Source organism: Ranitomeya imitator, chromosome 2, assembly GCF_032444005.1.
Source record: "Ranitomeya imitator isolate aRanImi1 chromosome 2, aRanImi1.pri, whole genome shotgun sequence".
NCBI lineage: Eukaryota > Metazoa > Chordata > Amphibia > Anura > Dendrobatidae > Ranitomeya > Ranitomeya imitator.
Window position 1 is genome coordinate 355,089,860 of NC_091283.1, and position 24,443 is coordinate 355,114,302.

At 47.1% G+C, this 24,443-nt stretch overlaps 1 protein-coding gene across 1 annotated transcript in view; it reads left to right on the plus strand.

The window, feature by feature from the left end:
• The window catches only part of LOC138663780 (zinc finger protein 436-like), a 55,159-nt gene that overhangs the window by 25,463 nt on the left and 5,253 nt on the right, over positions 1 to 24,443 (plus strand). The window contains exons 2-10 of the mRNA XM_069750113.1: positions 4,993 to 5,098; positions 5,228 to 5,407; positions 5,490 to 5,613; positions 5,697 to 5,794; positions 8,724 to 8,873; positions 23,324 to 23,503; positions 23,587 to 23,710; positions 23,794 to 23,891; positions 24,090 to 24,180. Of these exons, the coding sequence (XP_069606214.1) occupies positions 5,021 to 5,098; positions 5,228 to 5,407; positions 5,490 to 5,613; positions 5,697 to 5,794; positions 8,724 to 8,873; positions 23,324 to 23,503; positions 23,587 to 23,710; positions 23,794 to 23,891; positions 24,090 to 24,180 (1,123 nt within the window). The 5' untranslated portion in view covers positions 4,993 to 5,020. The remainder of the gene's footprint in view (positions 1 to 4,992; positions 5,099 to 5,227; positions 5,408 to 5,489; positions 5,614 to 5,696; positions 5,795 to 8,723; positions 8,874 to 23,323; positions 23,504 to 23,586; positions 23,711 to 23,793; positions 23,892 to 24,089; positions 24,181 to 24,443) is intronic.

Sequence of the window (24,443 nt, forward strand, 5' to 3'; positions counted from 1 at the left end):
GAGGATCCTCACCTTCCTCACCGAGCACAACGTCCTCAGCAAGAGCCAAGCAGGGTTCATGCCGAACCACCGCACCACTGACCACATCTATACTCTGCACAGCCTCATTCAGAAACACGTGTACAATACAAAGAATGGGAAGATATACGCCTGCTTTGTGGACTTTAAAAAGGCCTTTGATTCAGTGTGGCACCCGGGCCTATTCCTGAAACTGCTGGAGAGTGGAATAGGAGGAAAGACCTACGATGTCATCAAAAGCTCCTACACCGAGAACCGCTGCAGCGTGAGTGTGAACGGCAAAAGAACGGCTTATTTCCAGCAGAGCCGCGGAGTCAGACAAGGCTGCAGCCTAAGTCCAACGCTCTTCAACATCTACATCAACGAGCTGGCTACCGTCCTGGAATCCTCCTCAGCTCCAGGACTCACCCTCCACGACACCCAGGTGAAATTCCTGCTGTACGCAGATGACCTGCTGCTGCGGTCACCAACCGAGAAAGGCCTCCAGGACAACCTGAAAATCCTAGAGAAATTCAGCTCCACCTGGGCTCTACCGGTCAACCTAAAGAAAACCAACGCCATGGTGTTCCAGAGGAGAAAGAGAAGATCAGACCAACACCCATCATTCGTCCTCAACAACTGCGACCTCACAGGAACGGACATATATACCTACCTGGGCCTAGAGATTCACCGGTCAGGGAGCTTCAAATAAGCCATAGAGACCCTGAAAGACAAAGCCTGCAAAACCTTCTATGCCATCCGAAGGACACTCTACCATCTGAAGCCACCAGTGAGGGTCTGGCTAAAAATCTTCGACTCCATCATCGCCCCAATCCTCCTGTATGGCAGCGAAGTCTGGGGTCCTCACACCTACCCAGACTGGTCAAAGTGGGATTCCAGCCCAACAGAAATATTCCACCTGGAATTCTGCAAGCACCTTCTCCAGGTCCATCAGAGCACCTCCAACAGTGCTTGTCAGGCCGAGCTGGGCAGATTCCCTCTACACCTAACAGTTCTAAAGAGGGCGCTGTCATTCCGGGCTCACCTGCATAGGAGCAATCCAAGCTCCCATCACCATAAAGCCCTGATACATGTAGGTGAAACAGAAAAACCAGAACCCTCGGAACAGCCCAGCCAAACCCAACCGGACCAGAACACCAATCACAACAACCTGACAAAAGCCGGAATTAGGAAGATGGCAGACGAAGGCCAGGAGAGGTATGTCAGTGACTGGAAGAATGATATCATCAGCTCACAGAAACTGGCCATATACCGGAGCCTACAGAGAGACTACAGACTGGCCCCATATCTGGAGAAACTCCCGGACCCCAGAGACCGCCAGATCCTGAGCCGATATAGACTCAGTGCCCACAGTCTGGCCATCGAATGTGGCCGACACAGGCAGAGCTACAAGCCCAGGGAGGAAAGACTGTGCCAACACTGTGACCAGGAGGCCATAGACGAAACCCACTTCCTGCTACACTGCTCCAAATACTCAGCAGTGAGGGACACTCACTTCAGGAGACTCTCACATCTCTTCCCAGACTTCATCACCATGAAGGAGGAAGAGAAAACATATATCCTGCTGGGAGAAGAAGAGAGCGCAGTGGAGATAGCAGCACGGTATGTGAGCGAATGTCATAGACTGCGAGAAAGAGAACTATGATGCCATGGACTATAGCCCCCAACCTGGACCTGCCCCATCCACCTCCCCTATGCCATGGACTATAGCCCCCACCCTGGATCTGCCCCATCCACCTCCCCTATACCATGGACTATAGCCCCCACCCTGGATCTGCCCCATCCACCTCCCCTTTGCCATGGACTATAGCCCCCACAATGGATCTGCCCCCATCCACCTCCCCTATGCCATGGACTATAGCCCCCACCCTGGATCTGCCCCCATCCACCTCCCCTATGCCATGGACTATAACCCCCACAATGGACCTGACCCATCCACCTCCCCTATGCCATGGACTATAACCCCCACAATGGATCTGCCCCCATCCACCTTCCCTACAGCTCCTACCCAACATCCCCACAGTCCCTATCCCTATTGCCTTTATACACTTGCTTTGGCAAAACTGATGTGTATTTGGTCCTGCCAATAAAGCTTCTTTGAATCTTGAATCTTGAATCTTGAATCATAGCATATAGCACAGCCCACGTAGTATATAACACTGCCCATGTAGTATATAACACACCCATGTAGTTTATTCCAGAGACCGCTACATCATCTCCGGTCATTGCCGCAATGCATTCTTGGTACCAGAGCGACGCGAGGAGCAGCAGGAAAGGCACCGGAAGGTGAGAATAGCACGATTTTTTATTTTTTACATTATTTTTAACATTAGATCTTTTTACTATTGATGCTGCATAGGCCGCATCAATAGTAAAAAGTTGGTCACACAGGGTTAATAACAGCGGTAATAGACTGCATTACACCGTGTTATGCCGCGGTGTAATGCAGTCCGTTTAACGGACTGCTAAACCGCTATGGGGGCACTGACTGGAGGGGAGTAGGGAGGGGGCCAATTCGTGGCTGGACTGTGCCCGTCGATGATTGGTCGCGGCCAGCCGTGACCGTGATTTCTGTGACAGACAAACAGACATAAGTGACCCTTAGACGATTAGATAGATACTGCGACTATACACAGCAGTATCACCTATATATCGAATATGAAGTAGTCTATACATTATACAGATGATACTGCAAATGTTGGATACACATTATATACGCATTATATATACTGCTACTGCTGTATATAATGATAGTATCACCTACATAATGTATATACAGCAGTCTATACACATTCTATAGGAGATACTGCTACTGTATATACGTTATATATAGGTGATACTGCTGGGTATATATATGTGTGTGTGTGTGTGTATATATACATACACCGTCCGCAGTGTCAACTATAACGAATATATACATCAGTAGCAGTATTGCCTATAGAATGTATATAGACTGCTGTATATACATTATATAGGTGATACTATCATTATATACAGAAGCAGCAAGTATCACATATATTGTATATACAGAAGTCTATATACATTCTATAGGCAATACTACTACTGATGTGTATATACGTTATATATAAGTGATACTGCCGTGTATATATGTACGTGTGTGTGTGTATATATATACACACACACCAGTATTGCCTATATAACGAATATACACATTAATAGCGGTATTTCCTATATAATGTATATAGACTGCTATATATATATATATATATATATACACACATACACATTATATAGGTGATACTGCTGTATATAATCACTATCACCTATATAATGTATGTATAGCAGTCTATATACATTATATAGTGAATACTGCTACTGATGTGTATATACGTTATATAGATGATACTGCTGTGCATATATGTACGGGTGTGTGTATATAAATATATACACACCGCAGTGTCACCTATATAATCTATATACATCAGTAGCAGCATTCACTATATAATGTATATAGACTGCTATACATAAATAATGTTATATAGGTGATACAGTGATTATATATAGCAGCATCACCTATATAATGTATATATAGCAGTCTTCACACATTATATAGGTGCAACTGCTGTATATACACATTTTTAAAAAAAAATCATTTTGGGACTTACCCAGGTCCCTGAGATGGGGGGGAGGTCGGTAGGATAGAGGGCTGAGGTGGGTCGGGTCCCAGCGTCGGTGGTAGAGGATCCCAAGCAGGCAGGCAGCATTGGTGAGAGCACTCAGAGCAGTCTTCTCTGACACTGGTTCGGGCCGGCCAGTGTCAGACACAGGTGGAGGTCCCAGCGTCGGCGGTAGAGGATCCCGGCCGCAGGCAGCATTGGTGAGCACTGAGCAGTCTTCTCTGACGCTGGTTCCGGCTGGCCATCGTCCGACACAGGTGGAGGCGCCCTATTCCCGCACCAGCCTTTTCAAATATCTCCGTGTGCACGCGGGGTCTCCTGCTTGCCCGCGCTGGCAAGGGCAGCAGCAGCAGACGAGCACACTCAGCACACGCAGGCGGCAGGAACAAAGACCGCGGCCGTGCACTGCCCATTGCTCCCGTGACCCGCACTGCCGCCGGCCGCCGCGGCCCTTGTCAGTGCGGGCAACTGAACGCGCACATACAGGACCATTTAAAGGGCCGGTGCGCTATGTAGTAAAATCATTGCCGGTCTTCCAGCGGTCCTGTGCAGCTGCTCAGGCACCGGCCCGGGGGGCACATGCATTCCTGCCACCTGGCCCAGTCCGCCCCTGGTAGAATGAGAGGTGGGAGGAAATGTAGGGTGGAGCTGAGCCATGGAGTGCTTTGTGGATGACGGTAATAAGTTTGTACTGGATTCTGGAGTGGATGGGTAACCAGTGTAATGACTGGCACAAGGTAGAGGCATCGGTGTAACGATTGGTGAGGAATATGATCCTAGCTGCAGCATTCAAGACAGATTGGAGAGGGGAGAGTTTGGTAAAAGGGAGAGCAACTAGAAGAGCGTTACAAATAGTTCAGACGAGAATGAATAAGAGCAACAGTGGGAGTTTTTGCAGAATCGAAAGTAAGAAAGGTCGAATTCTAGAAATGCTACTTTGTGGGATCACCTTTTTATGCATTTACTGCTGTCTCTGCCTACTTTGCACATCTAGATTTGATATTTTTGCCCCTTCTTTGCATACTCACTGTAGCTCAGTGAGATTGGATGGAAATTGTTTGTTGTTTTTCTCCACGTACAGCAAAAACCGATGACACGGTGATCACTTTTCTTAATAAAGTCTGATCAAAATAATTGGTTCCTTTTTCTCGTGCTTGAGAATATCAGATGTCTGAATAAGTCTTTAATCAGCAATTCAACTTGCGTTCCAGTCCATATAAGATGAGATTTAACATCTATGTTATATCTCCTCATATGTTTTCCCTTATCTTCAATAATTGTATTATTGCATAAGATTCTTTATGATGTTACATCTGTTCATCTTCTTTACATTTAGGTTCCTACAATAACACATTCAATAAAGGATGGATAGGGACAGGGACAAGATGGTGGAGAGGATATTACACCTCACCCTAGAGATCCTCTTCTGGCTTACTGGAGAGGTGAGAGATTCTGATGATGTCACATCACATCATTCTTATCTATGGGAAAAACAGATGGACAGAACTGGAGAGGTGAGGACTCTGGAAATGTCTGTAGTGAGATTTATTAATGTGTCTCTCCATAACCAGGATTATACAGTAGTGAAGAAAACCTCTAGTAACCGCTGTCAGGACCCTGTGTCTGAGGGATGGGGAAGACCCCTAACCCCAATCAAGGGGCCTCCACCTCACCCCCTGATATATGAGGGCATCAATGACCAGAAGATCCTAGAACTCGCCTACAAGATGATTGAGCTGCTGACTGGAGAGGTGACACTGCTGGAAATGCTGGGACATTATACAGTAACGATATGAAGGGATCGGTGGATGACAGTATCATTGTATGTGTCAGGTTCCTGTAAGGTGTCAGGATGTCTCCGTCTATTTCACCATGGAGGAGTGGGCGTATTTAGAAGGACACAAATATCTGTACAAGGACATCATGATGGAGGTTCCCCAGCCCCTCTCATCACCAGGTAATAATCAGGACTAAATACACACGGCCTATAATTATCTGAATGTAAAGAATGAATTTAGTCCCTGTATGTGTTTTCTCCAGATCTATTCAGTAAGATGACAACACCAGAGAGATGTCCCCGTCCTCTTCTTGCACAGGATTGTAAACAAGAAAATACCAATGTTCCTCAGGATTATCAGGTAGATGGAGAGAAGGTATCATTGGATCTCCTCGTGATGTGTAGACATCTTTGAATGTCTTTTGTGCAGTCTTGTTTTATCCACCAGTATTATATTTTACACTTGTGTAATGTTAATGGTGGAGATGGCAGGATTAGAGCTGATCATAGATGTGACTTCTCCATCTGTCTATGAGTGTGTATATGTTTAGCCATCTGATGACGTCCCATTTGAGGGTGGTGACATCTGATTTGCCTGCTGGTCTGGTCTCTGCTTTCCTTGTTTGGGTCATGTTCTCTCTTTATAATGCACACTGACAGTGCACTCTCTTGCTGGCTCGTTACTTCTCATTGGAGCCAACAAGGGAGCTCACTGTCACTGCACAAAGGAATATAGCGCTAAGAGCAGGAAACACATATTGAGCACACATCGGAAGTAACAACCAACAACCAACCAATTAGGGATTAGCCCAGCTCCTCAAAGGGATGTTACTAATTATGTTTCGTTGGCAGTGACCACAGCCCTGGCTTCCTGATGACATCCTATTTGAGTATTCCAGCATGAACTGGAATTCTCACATGAAACCTCATGAAAATGGAAGTAACAAAAAAAGCAGGAAGACTAAAGTATAATAAAAAAGCCATTATGTTATTACATTAAATAGATTTACTTTTCGGATCAAATTCAACTTTGGTTTCAGGCAACCCTTTTAAGACCATCAGGTATAAAACATTGCATTCCAAAACACAATCCAAAAATATTCTTTATTACTGAGCTGTGAATAACGGTCGGTTGCATCTGGAGAAATCTGTTCTGATGGAATCAACTGTCAGAACTGTCATTTTCACCAGTGGAAGCAATAGGATATGAGCATAATGCAGGCGAGTGTCATTGGCATTGGCACAGTCTGTCACTGGAGATGCATGGACTCATTGGAGGGTAACAGGTGCTACCTGACCTGGTAGAAATGTGGGGTGATTATTTAATTTATTTAACATTTCTAACAAATTAAATATTCAGATAAAGAAATGACATACAATCATATTGTAAGCTCACTTTACAGTTGGTTGTTGTAGTTAACAATAATTTTTTTTGAGTCTGTGTAGAAGGCGTGATTTTATTTTTTTATATATATATATATATATATATATGTGTGTGTGTGTGTATGTATATATATATATATATATATATATATATATAAGTACAGACCAAAAGTTTGGACACACCTTCTCATTTAATGATTTTTCTGTATTTTTATGACTATGAAAATTGTAAATTCACACTGAAGGCATCAAGACCATGAATTAACACATGTGAAATTATATACTTAATTTCAGTTGTTTTGCACTTTTTTATTATGTGTTATATTTTAGGTTCTTCAAAGTAGCCACCTTTTGCTTTGATGACTGCTTTGCACAATCTTGGCATTCTCTTGACGAGCTTCAAGAGGCAGTCACCGGAAATGGTCTTCCAACAATCTTGAAGGAGTTCCCAGAGATGCTTAGCACTTGTTGGCCCTTACGCCTTCACTTTGCGGTCCAGCTCACCCCAAACCATCTTGATTGAGTTCAGGCCTGGTGACTGTGGAGGCCAGGTCATCTGGCGTAGCACCCCATCACTCTCCTTCTTGGTCAAATAGCCCTTACACAGCCTGGAGGTGTGTTTGGGGTCATTGTCCTGTTGAAAAATAAATGATGGTCCAACTAAACGTAAACCGGGTGGAATAGCATGCCGCTGCAAGATGCTGTGGTAGCCATGCTGGTTCAGTATGCCTTCAATATTGAATAAATCCCCAACAGTATCACCAGTGAAGCACCCCCACACCATCACACCTCCCACTCCATGCTTCGCGGTGGGAACCAGGCATGTAGAGTCCATCCGTTCACCTTTTCTGCGTTGCACAAAGACACAGTGGTTAGAACCAAAGATCTCAAATTTGGACTCATCAGACCAAAGCACAGATTTCCACTGGTCTAATGTCCATTCCTTGTTCTTTAGCCCAAACAAGTCTCTTCTGCTTGTTGCCTGTCCTTAGCAATGGTTTCCTAGCAGCTATTTTACCATGAAGGCCTGCTGCACAAAGTCTCCTCTTAACAGTTGTTGTAGAGATGTGTCTGCTGCTAGAACTCTGTGTGGCATTGACCTGGTCTCTAATCTGAGCGGCTTTTAACCTGCGATTTCTTAGGCTGGTGACTCAGATAAATTTATCCTCAGAAGCAGAGGTTACTCTTGGTCTTCCTTTCCTGGGGCGGTCCTCATGTGAGCCAGTTTCTTTGTATTGCTTGATTTTTGCCACTGCACTTGGGGACACTTTCAAAGTTTTCCCAATTTTTCAGACTGACCTTCATTTCTTAAAGTAATGATGGCCACTCGTTTTTCTTTACTTTTACTTAGCTGCTTTTTTCTTGCCATAATACAAATTCTAACAGTCTATTCAGTAGGACTATCAGCTGTGTATCCACCAGACTTCTGCACAACACAACTGATGGTCCCAACCCCATTTATAAGGCAAGAAATCCCACTTATTAAACCTGACAGGGCACACCTGTGAAGTGAAAACCATTTACGGTGACTACCTCTTGAAGCTCATCAAGAGAATGCCAAGAGTGTGCAAAGCAGTCATCAAACCAAAAGGTGGCTACTTTGAAGAACCTAGAATATAAGACATAATTTCAGTTGTTTCACACCTTTTTGTTAAGTATATAATTCCCCAATTCCACATGTGGTAATTCATAGTTTTGATGCCTTCAGTGTGAATGTACAATTTTCACAGTCCTGAAAATACAGAAAAATCTTTAAATAAGAAGGTGTGTCCAAACTTGTGGTCTGTACTGTATATATCTATCTATCTAATATATATATATATATATATATATATATATAATGTACATTGAGGTGTGAAAGCTGCCTCGGCATCGATTTATATCAGCTTCATCTTTTTCTCATTCAGGTCCCTTCAATATCGGATCCCTTCATTGGAGATATTCTATATGAGAGAATTTTTCTGATTGACTCATCAAGGATGTATATGGACAGGGACAAGATGGCGGAGTTTATAGTACACCTCACCCTAGAGCTCCTCTTCTGGCTTACTGGAGAGGTGAGAGAGATTCTGATGGCATCAAATTATCATTCTTATCTATGTTAATAACTAGAGCTGAGCGGATCTTTTGAAATTCATATTCACTGTCTTTGTCAATTTTTTTAAACTTAGTTTACTTAGAATAAAATAGTGCACATCACAGAATTAAAAAGCTTCTAATTGCCTGGAAAATAAGTCTAGAACAGTGATTTTCAACCTTTTTTGAGCCGCGGCACACTTTTTATACTTAAAAAATCCCGAGGCACACCACCAACCAAAATGGCACAAAATGGTGCGTCCAGGTTTGAGATGAAAGTCTGCAGTCATTCTATGTGACTGCAGGCTTCTGAATTCTCACAGCGCAAGCACTGCACACTTTCAGGATTCTCCCTTGCCGGTGGCCAGAGTGGACGGTCATGACAGCACAAGTATGTGATTTGGATACTTCTGGCCACATTCTAACTAGACGTGTCCGGCCTCAGTCAATTCATTTTCATTGAATGAGGCCACACATGTCTAGTCAGCACGTGACCACATGTATGTAAATCACCAACATCAGAGAATTATGATAGCAGTGTGCACTGTGAGAATTCAGAAGTCTGCAGTCACATAGTATGACTGCAGACTCATCACAACCTTGGACATCCCCTTTAATGTTCCTAACAAATAAAAATGAGAATTAGTATCACAAAAAAAACACATTTACATCCAGGTACCTGATAGATGACGTTGTTTGTGGAGTCGCCTCTTTCTTTTCATCTTCACCTTGTCCAGATGCCATGATGACTCTTCTCATCCACCGGCAGAGCTCGTTTCTGCAGACTTCCATCTTCTCCTGTCTTCTGCAGCACATCCCAACACAACACCCCTAAAGATAGCAGTGTTATTATAATGCTCCAGAATAACAATATCTGCCCTAGGCTGAGCCCCTGAGTAAATAACAGGATTTTTGGTTGCTTACCGTAAAATCTGTTTCTCGGAGCCTTCATTGGGGGACACAGGAACCATGGGTGTATGCTGCTGCCACTAGGAGGCTGACACTATGCAAATAAAAAGTTAGCTCCTCCTCTGCAGTATACACCCTACCGACAGGAAGTAGGATATTCAGTTAGTGAGAAAGCAGTAGGAGAAGCAACGTGTAAAAGAGGAATAATAATAATAAACTTTATTCACATAGCGCCAACAAATTCTACGGCGCTCCATAGATTAACAGTTTCAAACACTCGAAGAGTGTTCAAAGAACTCAAACGTATACAGTAAACAGAGCTGTTCAACTTGGGAGGGTGCTGTGTCCCCCAATGAAGGCTCCGAGAAACAGATTTTACGGTAAGCAACCAAAAATCCTGTTTTCTCTATCGCCTTTCATTGGGGGACACAGGAACCATGGGACGTCCCAAAGCAGTCCCTGGGGTGGGAAAAACCGACTTCCATCAGGTCCGAGGACTCACCACTGCCGCCTGCAGGATCCTTCTGCCCAGGCTGGAGTCCGCCGTAGTTCGGCGAAACGTGTGGATGGAAGACCAGGTGCCGCTTGCAAAGCCGTCAGCGATAACCCTGTGACGTACCGCACTGGAAGCGCCGACTGCCCGGGTAGAGTGAGCCTTTATCTCAGGAGGGGGCACTCTTGTTCTTGACCCGGTAAAGCTTCCAAAATTGCCGATCTGATAGAGCGAGCAATAGTCGCCATTGCCGATCTGATAGAGCGAGCAATAGTCGCCTTGGAAGTCGGCAGGCCTCTACGCACGCCATCAGGGATGGCGAAAAGAGAATCCATCTTTCGGAAAACGGCTGTGCTAGCCAGGGAGATCCTCACTGCCCTGACGAGGCCCAGCCTGTTCAACGATCACTCCAGAGGATGAATCGGAGCTGGACAAAAGGAAAGGTATAACGATGTCCTCGTTGAGGTGGAAAGATGAAAAACCACCTCGAGAAAGGAAGGAAGGCAGAGGCCTGGGACCACCTTGTCCTGGTTTAAAATCAAAAAAGGAGGTCGGCAAGAAGCGGCCGCCAACTCAAAAACGCGGCGGATCAAAAAGATGGACCTGAGAAAAGTCACCTTCCGAGATAGAACTGACAGGGAAAACTCCCTGAGAGGCTCAAAGGGGGGAACCCCTAAGCACAACCAATCCAACCTATAAATCCCATGAATCCACAGAGGCCCTGTACGGAGGGACAGCGTGGGCTACTCCTTGAAGGGAGGTCTTAACCTGTGGCTGAGAAGATAACGTCTTCTGAAAGGGAAGAAGAGCGCAGGAACCTGGTCCTTTAGGGAACTAAGAGCGAAGCCCGAATCCAGCCCTGCCTGAAGGAAAACCAAATGGAAGGCAGGGAAAAAGGACATAGGTGAAAAGTGGTTGGACTCGCATCAACGAAAGTAAGCCTTCCAGGTACGATAGTAGATCCTGGAAGAAGACAAAGGCTTCCCAGCCTGGATTATAGAGTGACTCATCTGGGCCGAAAGGCCGGACGCTCTTAGAACTGTGGAGTCCACAGCCACGCCGTTAAACTGAGCGACCGATAATTCGGGTGGCAGATCGGACCCTGAGACAGCAGATCGGGTCCGCCCGGAAGACACCAGGGGTGTCCGCGGAAGATTGGCGATGTCTGCAAACTAAGACCTCCTTGGCCAATCCGGGACGATCAGAATGACCAGCACCCATCCAGCCTTGATCTTTTTCGACAGCTTGGAAAGCAAGGGAAGGCGTGGGAACCGATAGGGGAGCCCGAACTGCGACCGAGGAATGGCCAGAGAGACAACACCACTGAGAGGATCACGGGACCCTGGGCCGACCCGAGGGACCTCCTGTTCAATGGGGACGCCATGAGGTCCACCTCTGGAGTCCCCCATCGAAGAGCAATCCGATAGGAAACCTCCTGAAGTACCATTCCCCTGCCGCGAGGCCCTCGCGGCCGAGGAAGTCGGCGGCCTAAATGTCCACGCCGGGGACATGCACTGCGGAGCTCACCAGGACCGTTGCCTCTGTCCAAAGGAGGGTCCTGGAATCTCGGCCGAGGCCAGCGAACGCCGAGTCCACCCCTGGTGGTAGACATATGCACTGCTGTGTCGTTGTCTGTCTGGATTCGAATTGGCAGGCTGCTGAGAATCCTTACCCAGTGAAGGAAAGACAGAAAAGATGATCCGGGACTCGAGGACATTGATCGGCAAAGGAGGCTCCTGCACCGACCAACAACCCTGAAAGAACAGGAGACAAAGCCCCGCGCCTCCGCGAGCGGACGGGCGTCCGTCGTCACCACCTGCCAGGGAACTGGAAGGAAGGATATGCTGTGAAGGATCTACTCTGGGATAAGAGAAGTGACCTCGGCCACCAGTCGAGGAACCATTTGACCTGGGAGAAAGCCGGATCGGACGATGCAGGGAGAAGACAGACCTGTACCCTGCGATAAAATAGCCTGCTGAAGAAGTCTTGAAAGAAACGGGCGAAGGGCAAACTGCTTCCGATGTTGCAACCAAACCTCCTTAGGGCCGAGAACCCTGGAGCAAGCGAACTTCCTGACAAAGGAGGGATATCCTGTCCTCGGGAAGGAAGACTCTGGTCCGACAAGTGTCGAAGAACATGCCCAGAGATACGAGACGCTGAACAAGACGGAACTTCTTCCTGTTGATGAGCCACCCGCAATGGTTAGAATGTCGGAAAAGATGGATAGACTTTCGGGAGCCTGAAACCGAAATTCCTGAGCCTCCATGAAAGTGATTACTGAACGAGGGAATATCATCCTGAAGTGTCTCCGACGAAACTTCCTGTACAGCAAATGGAGATCCGGACTGGGACGAACCTTGCTGTCCTCTGTCAGTACAGAAAGATTCGAAGAGAAGCCTGTGAACCGATGAACCATTCCTGTTCTGGGACGGGAACGTTTACCCCAGATTTAAGGAGGGAAACAATGGCTGTAAAGAAACCCGGGACTAGAGCGGGGTCTCTTGGAGGTTGGGATTTGAAGAAAACGATCCCAGGACCGTGAAATGAAGATTTTGTATCTAGAGGATACAAGTGCCCTGGCCCATGCGCCCTCTACTGAGGAGACCCAGACGTCCCTGAGGAACAGGAGACGGTTGCCCGGTCTGAGAAACGGGCTGGGGCCTAGTCGTGGGTCATGCCTAGGTGGAACTTCCAGTCCTGGACCTGGAGAATCCACCTTAGGAGTAGCAGGCACGCCAGGAAAGAGTGAGTCGAAGAATACCTTCTTCTATCTAACGTGCCAGAGGCCTCTGCTGTTGCGAAGAGGAATCTGATGCCGTAAAACTACGAAAAAGGTCAAAAAGACCGAAGTAGCCGCCTAAGGGGAAGTAGGCGAGGTCTGGAGAAGGGGACTGGTGCCGCCAGTGTCGTCCTTAATAAATTTGGTCCAGCTTGGAACCGAAAAGGACGTGAACCCTGAAATGGCAGGCTCGTAAGGGACTTCTTTGATGACTCTTGAGCCAAACAGTGCGACAGCTGGCAACAACATTACTGGACGCCTGTGCGGCAGATGACGCGACGTCCAGGGCACAAATTATTCCCCGGCGTGAGAAATCTGGGAGGCAAGTTCCGCCAGCCGACCTGATGGAGCTCCAGCTTGAATGCCCCAACGGAGTTGTTTAGCCCCTCGGATACAGACTTCGAAACCCAAGTGGAAGCCCAAGCTGGGCATTGGGATGATTCGGCAGTTTTGAGAGCCGACTTCACGAAGGATTCCATGATCCTATCGATGGAATCTTTCAGAGCCGCCCACCGGACAGCGTAAGGACTGTGTTGGTGGCAAGTTTAGCAGCCGACGGATCCACAGGGGGAGAGGTCGTTCTCTAACGCCTCTCATTCCGGTTGGCAATGAGATCCGGAGGAAAGAGATATGAGACTCCAAGACTGTCTCTTTGAGAACGTCTGGTCGAATTCGCTCTTTCTCTGGACAGAAGCTCCTTGAATTCAGGATGAGGAGCAAATACCTTGGGAGGTAGCTTGGACCGTCTAAACGAAACCGCCTGATCTGCGGGTTTCTTGGAGGAATCTTTGATGCCACAGGTCTGATTGGTCGCTCCAATGAGGCTTTGAACCATATCCCTCATGTTAGCGATTTGGTTCGAATCCGGCCGCAAATTATCCTCCGAAGGCGTATCAGAGAATGCCTCGCCTGACTCAGGGGAGGAGGATCGGGAGGACGCCGACTGCAGAGGAGGACCGAGTGTCGAGATGGAGCGAGAAGAGGACTCAGACTGGCATTCCTGTCTGGACCTTTTTCAGCTAGCCTTGGAGGGCTCGGATGGAGCTTTCAGCGACCCGGTGGCTACTGCGGGGGTCTGCAGGGGTAACCGATCCAGCACGGACACCAGGGTTGAGACACCCGTGTTAGATTGGCCACCGATTGAGACGGAGAGGAGGCCCAGCCTGGGACTGGGGAATCACTCTCGGGCGGATCGGCTGGGGGATCCTGGGCGGTGGGCACAATCGGGTTGCTGCAGGAGTAGGAAGACGAAAATGGCCCCCTTTTTTGCCCGAGTGGATAGAGGGCAGGGGGGGTGGGGGCAGAGGGGAGTGTCGGTCTGCAGAGCAGAACTACTCACGGTAGACGAAAAACGGGATCCGGAGGACGCTGTTCGGCTTGATAGGATGGGCCTCCGGTAAGAAGTCGTCTTTTAGGCAGGAGGGTGATATGAGCTCCTGCCGCAAATTGGACCGATCTGCGGATGTGACCGCGGTATGGGCTCCTGAGATGTGGCGACGGATGAGAGGTGCATGTAAAGGAGTCCCAAGATGGCGCCAGTGGGCGGAGAGAAGGCAGGCCGCAGTGAAAATGTCGGGCGGGAGAAAAGCCCGCCCGATGAGAGAAGAAAGGGGGCGGAGTCCGGCACCGGAAGTAGGCCCAGGCAGAAGCCGGGGCCTAAATTAGCGATCGGTGCCGGCATGGAAGGGCCGCAGCGGTGAACAGTGCGCCGCAGAAAGCGATAGGTGAGCGGCCGCCTACAGCGGCGGGAGTAGCGCAGCCGCCGGTCCAAAGCGGTGAGGCGGTCTGGCAAGCCGCCACGCTGAGGGAGGATGCGCGGCGCTGTAAGCGGCCAGAGGGACGCAGCTGCAGGGGGCCCGATTAGCGATGCGGCGGCCGTGCTGAAAAGAAATGAACAGCCGCATACAGCGGCCGGAGCAGGGAAGCCGCAGCGATGCGGCGGCTGGGAAGCCGCAGCGATGCGGTGGCTGGTAAGCCGCCGCGCTGAAAGGAAATGAACGGCCGCATACAGCGGCCGGAGCAGGGGAGCCACTGAGGGCCGCGCTAAAGCTGGGGCTGGATAGAGGGCAGGGGGGGGGGTGGGAAGCCTGCAGGACCCGAGGCGGGAATGTCCCCCCCTGAGCACGGCCACGCAGATAGCGTGCCCGGACAAGAAGCGGCGCGGTGTTCCGTAAAGGCAGCCGCGCCGGAACAGGGGACAGGGAGGCCGCATCCACGGAAGTGGCGCGGCTGAAAAGAGATGCGATTCGCATCAGAAAACCCCTAAATAGGAACCCCCTTTTTAGGATCCAGGGAAGCCACAGGGTGGGGAGGGAAAATACTCACCTAAACATCCCCCGCCGGTACTAACCTGGAAGGAATGAGACGTCCACGGAGCTGATGGACGTCCTCGTCTCCTCCGACCGACAGGCTCTGGTGGGCGAGTGGGTGGGGGACGGAGCCAGGACCGGACTTCTAAGCACGCTTGTGTGCTAGGATCTTGGTCCTGGTGAGGGATCTATGAGGATACGGGGTGGCAGTACACGCCGTACTCATAGTCCACATTGTGGGACTACAGGTGTGACTGTTCACCCTGTATCCCTCCGGAAAAACCTGAAAGGAAACGACGCACATTGAGGTAGATAAGGGTCTAATGAAAGACCCGTGTCCACCTCCTACTGACACTAAGCTAAACTGGATATCCTACTTCCTGTCGGTAGGGTGTATACTGCAGAGGAGGAGCTAACTTTTTATTTGCATAGTGTCAGCCTCCTAGTGGCAGCAGCATACACCCATGGTTCCTGTGTCCCCCAATGAAAGGCGATAGAGAAAAATGCCTCTCACTTTATTCCCAGCACATAATATGACCCTCACTGTCCCTCTTATGGTACATGCCATCCACACTACCCTCTCTCTCTTTTCCATACTTCACACTGCCTTCTCATACTGTGTCCCTCATAGAGAGCCCAGTCTCTCTACTGTGCCCCTTCATTACACTCCTCCTACTTGGCATACTGTCTCCTCCTGGCTGTTACCCTCACACTACTCAGTATCTATTCTGTATCCACTCACACTTTCATCCCCCCATACTGTCTGCACACATTTCTAATAGCCTCCTCCTGTACATCCCCCCCCCTGCTAACATACCCCTTTGCTCTCTCCATATTTCCTCCTCACACATTCCCCCGACTCCCCATACTGTCCTCACACATCCCATCACCGTTGCTCCCAGTACTGTCAGCACACATTTTTCCCCTCGCTACTGTGTCCACCCCCATCTTCCCACTCACCCCCACAGAATATATCCACTGCCCTTCCGATAGAATAAATCCATCCCCTTCCACAGAATAAATGCACCCTGCCCCACACATGCTAAATAAATTCCAGCCCCCCCCCACGTACACACTGAATAAATCCCCCCCACACACTGAATAAATCCCCCCCACACACTGAATAAATCCCCCCAAACACACTGAATAAATCCCCCCCCAAACACACTGAATAAATCCCCCCACACACTTAATAAATCCCCCCCAAACACACTGAATAAATCCCCCCCAAACACACTGAATAAATCCCCCCCACACACTGAATAAATCCCCCCACACACTGAATAAATCCCCCCAAACACACTGAATAAATCCCCCCCACACACTGAATAAATCCCCCCCACACACTGAATAAATCCCCCCCACACACTGAATAAATCCCCCCCACACACTGAATAAATCCCCCCCACACACTGAATAAATCCCCCCAAACACACTGAATAAATCCCCCCCAAACACACTGAATAAATCCCCCCACACTTAATAAATCCCCCCCAAACACACTGAATAAATCCCCCCCACACACTGAATAAATCCCCCCAAACACACTGAATAAATCCCCCCCACACACTGAATAAATCCCCCCACACACTGAATAAATCCCCCCCACACACTGAATAAATCCCCCCACACTGAATAAATCCCACCACACACTTAATAAATCCCCCCACACACTTAATAAATCCCCCCACACACTTAATAAATCCCCCCACATACTCCCCATAAACCCACCCCACGCTGAATCTTCGGTGTCTTCAGCTCCACTGCACAGGAGCACTTACCACCAAGTGTCTTCTGTCTCCTGCGCGCCGGATAGTGACGCCAGCAGCGTGATCACATGACTTGATCACGCTGCTGGCGTCGCTCTGACCCAGCGGTCAGAGCCTCAATTGTACTCGCAGCTGGTAGATGTCTGCGAGTACAATTGATCTCCGGGAGCCGGCGCGCTGCAGCTTCTCTGTGCCGGCTGTCAGCTTGACAGTCGGCACAGAGAACAGCTGACTCCCGTTCCCCGCGGCACACCTGACCATGTGTCGCGGCACACTAGTGTGCCGCGGCACACTGGTTGAAAAACACTGGTCTAGAACACAGAATTCCCCTTGGAGTCAAATTAACATGTTTTTACCTCTGTAATGTAAACACAGCCTTTTTAATTTCCAAATGACTACCACCTATCTGGGAAGGTGAAAGTAGATGGTATCCAGAGGTAACCAACAGAGTATTTTACAACATACTACAGTATCAGAATTTTTAGGCTACCTAAAATCTATAAACAGTCTAAAAATTATCCCTTTATTTGGCCAGATGTATACACTGCTATTGTTTATAGACGGGTGGTGCACCTGGAAAAAACTGTGGCATTTTCATACAATTGCATGCAACAATTATCCCTATTTGGGGAATATAAAGAGCTTTGAAATTTGCCAAAGGAAAAAGTGATAACTTTTTCATAAGCTGTCCAAAAATTATTGCTTTAAGACAAAACAGATGTGGTATACTGCTTTGACTGTGAAGAAGTAATGACCTCTCAACTAGAAGTGAAAAAAATGTATTATTTTTTTCAGCTCTGCAACTGGTTTCTTAATCACAAAATGATTAGGCAATTACAAAGGCTTTTTTTCTGCAGACAAAAGTTATTCTTGTCACTAACCTTTAACAAAAAATAACCCTATTTTAAGAGTTGTTTCTTGAGTCTGTTCCCAGCATCAGTATTACTGTTAATCTCTGCCTTATGCACTACTCACAAAAAGATTGAGATATTTGGCTTTCGGGCAAAATTTCACAGTTAACCTAAAATGCAATCTAACCTTTTCAGGTGAACTTACTGTAACTTTCTCTAAACTTTTTAAAGCACGTGTCCAACTGTTCAATGTTTCAGTACTTTTTGCTCAACTTGCTGTTCTCTAAGGGCTCATTCTCACTTGCGTGAAATACCCGGCTCTGCCGCCGGCACTTGGGAGCGGAGCGTGCAGCTCCATGTATTGCTATGCGGCCGCACGCTCCGCTCCCAAGTGCCGGCGGCAGAGCCGGGTTTTAACATGCGAGACTCTGCCGTATTTCACGCAAGTGAGTATGAGCCCTAACAAGAAGCTTAATGGCAAAATTCAAAAGAGGTGTTTGATCCATAAATCGTCCAATACATTTTGGGGTTCAATTAGAGTTGGTATTTAAACAGTCCTCCTAGTCATGTTGTTGACATTTTAACATCATGAGACCAAGACAACACTTCACAATTGATCAACAGTACCTTTTTATTGCGAGTCTTCCAGCAGGATGTTCTCAGACCGAAGTGGCCACTGAGCTTTGAAAGTCACAAAGTGTCATCAGCAGGTTGCAACAGAGATGCAGAGAGTCTGGAAGAGTCACAGAAATGCAGAGACGTGGATGCCCTTTGGCCCCATTCCACACTGATGACCGATTCATTCTGAGCAATGCCCTTCAGAACCGGATGATGAATGCCACACAACTCCAGCTCATAACTCTGTACCCCAGAACCTCAATGACCTGAGTGTCTCCCTTCAAGAAGAGTGGGATGCCATGCCTCAGCAGACAGTAACTCAACTTGTGAACAGCATGAGATGTCATTGTCCTGCTCTAATTGATGCTCAAAGCCACATGACAAGTTATTGAGGCATTGACATTTTTGTTGGGATATATCCACCACTGTTGTTGGCTTTTGTTTCAATAAATTGTTTGAGATGAGGAAATTGCCATTGCATGCTTCTACTTAATTGCCCTACTTTCATGATAAAATGTCACTGTAATGCAAACTTTTTATGTTTTTCATAAATTCACCCTATAGCCAAATATCTCTAACTTTTTGTGAGTAGTGTTTATATATTGTGATATGTAAGGTTTTTCACACCTGGTCTGCTTCGGTGTGACAAATCCACTGGCCATGCTGAATGCCCTCTCTGACATTCCCCTGGAAGATGGACATGATGTTATGCCCATAGCAAACTGGGCCAATTCATGCAACTTGTCCAATTTGTTGACCCAGAAATCCATGGAGTCAGGTCTCAGGGTATCTGCTTAAGAAGGGACACAGTCTAAGTGTGACTAAACTTGGCTGTTCAGGTGGTGCAACTCTGTTGGCTGATGTGCATCAGTTTTTGCATCTTCAAATAGCCTCTGGTCTATAATATACAGCTCTGGAAAAAATTAAGAAACCACTGCAAAATGTTCAGTTTGCCTTATTTTTCTCTTTATAGGCATATTTTTGAGTAAAATGTAAATTGTTCTTTTATTCTATAAACTTCTAACAACATGTCTCCGAGTTTCCAAGCAACACATTTTTTTTTCTGACAAAGAAAAATGGTTAAAATAAAAAAAATAAAAAAAACAGTGCTTTCAGACCTCAAATAATGCAAAGAAAACAAGTTCATAATCAGTTAGAAGTAACAATACTAATGTTTTAACTCGGAGAGTTCTGAAATCAATATTTTGTGGAATTACCATGATTTTTAATCACAGCTTTCATGCGTCTTGGCATGCTTTCCACCAGTCTTTCACACTGATTCTGGCACAAAAATTTAAGCAGTTCTTCTTTGTTTGATGGCTTGTGACTATTCATCAATCTCTTGATTACATTCCAGAGGTTTTCAATGGGATTCAGGTCTTGAGATTGGGCTGCCCATGACAGGGTTTTGATGTGGTGGTCTCTTAATTTTTTCCAGATCTGTATAGCATAATTGGTGCTGCTGCCATAGGTATTTGTAAAATTTTTAATTTTGTGAAAGAAAATTTCACTTATGGAATTCAAAGAATTTGGTTTTGAAAATGGTTGTCATGACGGACATGGCTTTGCTTACTTAGCTTACGCTCCCACGTTGCCAACGTGAGCCGTATGTTCTAGGTGGTAAAAGAATGTGGACCACAAGGGGGGTGACCCGGGCCTACCCAGACTAGGGAAGAGCAGCAACCGGGGTCTATGGGAGCTGAGAATGTGGGCAAGGTGGTAAAATGCAGGACTAAATAACACCACACAACTTCAGATATGAAGAAACATAAAGTTTACTAAACAAAGTCACCATACAGAAACAAGACATTACTATGCTGGCTCACGATTCCGCACATCAAGCAAGGGTGAACATCATAGGACAGCAGACATCAGACGAAGGAAAGAGGTCATCACGGGTTGATGCAGTCCAGGGTCATCTGGCATGGGCATATCAGGAGAACCTCTCTATCAGGCATCAGGCGTAGCATAGGCACAGCAGGAGATCATCAGACACCACCCTTGGACAGACATCACAGGATGGACCCCAGGGAACAGGCCGGACATTGGGACACAGGCAAAACACTGACAGCAAAGGTCCAGGAACAACGATATACTAAATCAGGACATCGGCTGGTCAGATCCAGGACACACAGGCTGAGCCATCACCGGGAAACAAGGCTGGAAACTCCCCAGGGACACGGAAGAGGAGCCCATCCAGAAACACAAGAGGGACCGACTCAGAAACACAGGCTGGACCACCAGGACCATCGACTGGATATCTGGACACAGACTGAACATCTAGGGTGAAGACAGGACATCTGGACTCTGGACAACAGACCCAGCTCCAGGCAGAGAATGGCAGGACATCAGGGAGACCGACAGAACATTGAGCAGCGGTCATAGGACTCCAGGCACCAGACGACGGTCATCAGGCTCCAGACAGCAGACAGAGGTAGTCAGGCTCCAGGCACCTTGTAGCGGTTGCCAGGCACCAGGTAGAGACAGTCAGGCACCAGGCAGCAGTCCTCAGGCTCTAAGTACCAGGCAGAGACTTTGAGGCACCAGGCAGCAGTCGTCAGGCTCTAGGCACTAGACAGCGGTTGTCAGACTCCAGGCACCAGATGACGGTCATCAGGCACCAGGCAGACAGTCAGGCTCCAGGCACCAGGCAACGGTCGTCAGGCCCCGGAGAACGGACACGACCTAGAAAAGAACTCAAGGGGTATGGTGCAAGCACCGCAGAATCGGACTGGAGCTGGACATAGCTAGAACAGCATAGTAGGCTGAGCACAGTATAGTAGACTCTCAGCCAGAACACCGGACTCCATCTTCAGAGGACAAACACAGGTTTAATTTCAAATCACAGGTTACAGGAAACTCACAGTAACTGGGTACATAGTTCAAGACACCGAAGGATTTCAGGAACATAACACAGTAGGAATTCCCATTTAAGGGCAAAGACTTTGGTACCAACACGTAGGCAGGATAGGTCCATGGACGTAGACATCAGCTTTCCCAGAACTGGTAGTAGGTAGAACAGGAGCTGAAGACAAAGCAGACCAGGAGCAGCAAGCTGGACCAAATACACATGGCTAGGTTCTGCAACCCAATGAGCAGCTCTGGCAACGCCCAACAGGGAAAAGGAACTTTAAATAGGAGCTGCCCCACAGCAATAGGCTGGGGAAAGCAATTCAAGCGCACACACTGCCCTTAATAAAAGCGGGGAAGGTGTAGCCATGCGCACCCTAAGCACAGACAGAAACCAGTACAGCATAGCCAGCAGAGTAATTGAGGCATAAGGCACCTGGCAGCGGCTGTAATCCTGGACACACATGGAAAGTCATGCACCAGCTGCAGAGGACCTCTCAACCCGTGGATAGCTTCCACAGCGGCAGCTAGGCACTGCGCACGCGGATGGTCATGCAGTGGAGCAAAGACTCTACAACACATGTACGGCTACGCAGCAGAGCAGGGAATTGAGTAGAATCCATACAGGTAACAGTCAACAGTATCCCAGCTGGTTAGGGGGAAAGGAGCAAAGGGTAAGAGTACAGACATGCAAAAGTAACATCGGGGAAACAAGGTGCAAACACACCGGCTTTACAATGGCAAAAAATGTTACCCTTTCTGATGATTTTTCCTTTTCTGACCTGCCATGTTCAGGGGCTCAAGATGTTTACTCTGCAGGGAGTACTTGCTGGTCATATACGCGCACATACAGTCGGCAACTATCCACTGTGCAAAAACTTCACCAATTAGGTAACTGCTATTTCCCTTGTAATTCGCCAATTCCCCCTCAGAAAAAAATCATTTTTTTTATAAAATGGAATTTTTTTTACCGGTAATTTCAGCTTAGGAATTCAAAAAATTTTGGTTTAACAATTTTAATCAATGTAGCACTTTCTGGCCTGCTGTGCACACGCAGAGAAGTTGGGCTCTACCAAGAGTGAATAGTGGTCATCTGGTCATACATGCGGTCAGCATTTGTTCACTATGCAAAAGCTTCACCAATTAGGGAACACATATTTCCATGGTAATATGACAATTCCCCCTCTCCCCAAAAAATTCTTATTAATTTTGTGAAAAATTGATCATTCATTTTGAAAGAAAATTTTACTTCAGGCATTCAATGAGTTGTGGTTTAATAATTTTCAACAATTTTTGCATTTTCGGACAGTTTTTCTCTTTCTGACATCCGCTGCGTAGGGGCTGCACTCATGTGGTGAACTTTCCACTCACTGCAGATATACGGTCGTCAACTGTTCACTGTGCAACAGGATCAATGATTAGGGAACACAGATTTTCTTGCTAATAATTTCTGAAGAATTTTGGAAAAAAATGTATAGTTTTTTTTATTTTTCTTATGTTCAAAGAATTTTGATTGGATAATTTTCAACAATTTTGCCCTTTTTCACAATCCTTATCAGGGTGCTACCAGGAAAATTCAGCACAGATGCAGTCAGAATAATATAACCAAAAATTAGAGAGAAAGTGAGTTTGTTGTAATATTGTGTCCCAAAGTGGCAGGGGGGTCTTTTTGAAATAATAATGGTGGCTAGGTATCTTCCATTGAGCTTGAGCGCATGCAATTCTCTTGCAAAGAATATGTCTTCTTTTGCTGGCCGATCCGGTCATCCCTAGTAACAATGGACAGAACTGGAGAGGTGAGGACTCTGGAAATGTCTGTAGTCAGATTTATTAATGTGTCTCTCCATAACCAGGATTACACAGTAATGAAAAAAACATCTCGTGAGCGCTGTCAGGCCCCTGTGTCTGAGGCATGGGGAAGAACTCTGAGCCCAATCACAGGGCCTCCACCTCATCCTCTGATACATGAGGACATCAATGACCAGAAGATCCTAGAACTCACCTACAAGATGATTGAGCTGCTGACTGGAGAGGTGAGACTGCTGGGAATGCTGGGACATTATACAGTAATGCTATGAAAAGGTTGGGGGGATGACCGTATCATTGTATGTGTCAGGTTCCTATAAGATGTCAGGATGTTGCTGTCTATTTCTCCATGGAGGAGTGGGAGTATTTAGAAGGACACAAAGATCTGTACAAGGATGTCATGATGGAGCTTCCCCAGCCCATAACATCACCAGGTAATAGACAGTACTAAATACACATGGCCTATAATTATCTGTATGTAAGGAATGAATTCAGTCCCTGTATATATTTCCTCCAGTTCTATCCAGTAAGAGGACAACACCAGAGAGATGTCCCCGTCCTCTTCTTCCACAGGACTGTAAACAAGAAGATACCAGTGTTCGTCAGGATCATCAGGTAGATGGAGAGAAGGTGTCATGAGATCTCCTCTATGATATGTAGACGGTTGTGAAGGTCTTGTGTTCAGTCTTGTTTTATCCACCAGTATTATATGTTTTATACTTTTGTAATGAGAACGGTGGAGATGGCAGGATTAGAGCTGATCATCGATGTGACTTCTCCATCTGTGTGTGACCTTTACAATATTTGTTTCAGGGTGAAGATCTGACCCATATTAATACTACACAGACTTATGTGAGGGGTGATGAGCGGTGTAAAGAGGACATTCCTACAGATAACCGCCCAGGTGAGTAATAACCACTAAATGTAGAGAAGTCACAGATTCTTCTCAATCACTGGTTCTGGCTGCTTTATCAGTAGGGTAGTCCGGCCATATCGCAATCATGTGATCACCATTCTACTGATAAACCACGATCATGCTCCTCCACTCGAAACTGTACTCAATACTTTCTGCAATGAAAGCCTTTCTGTTGGAATGAGACCTTTACAGTCCAGAACCTACAGCTGGGAGGATCCACTTACCCCTTGGAATTAGAAGATGTTGACCCC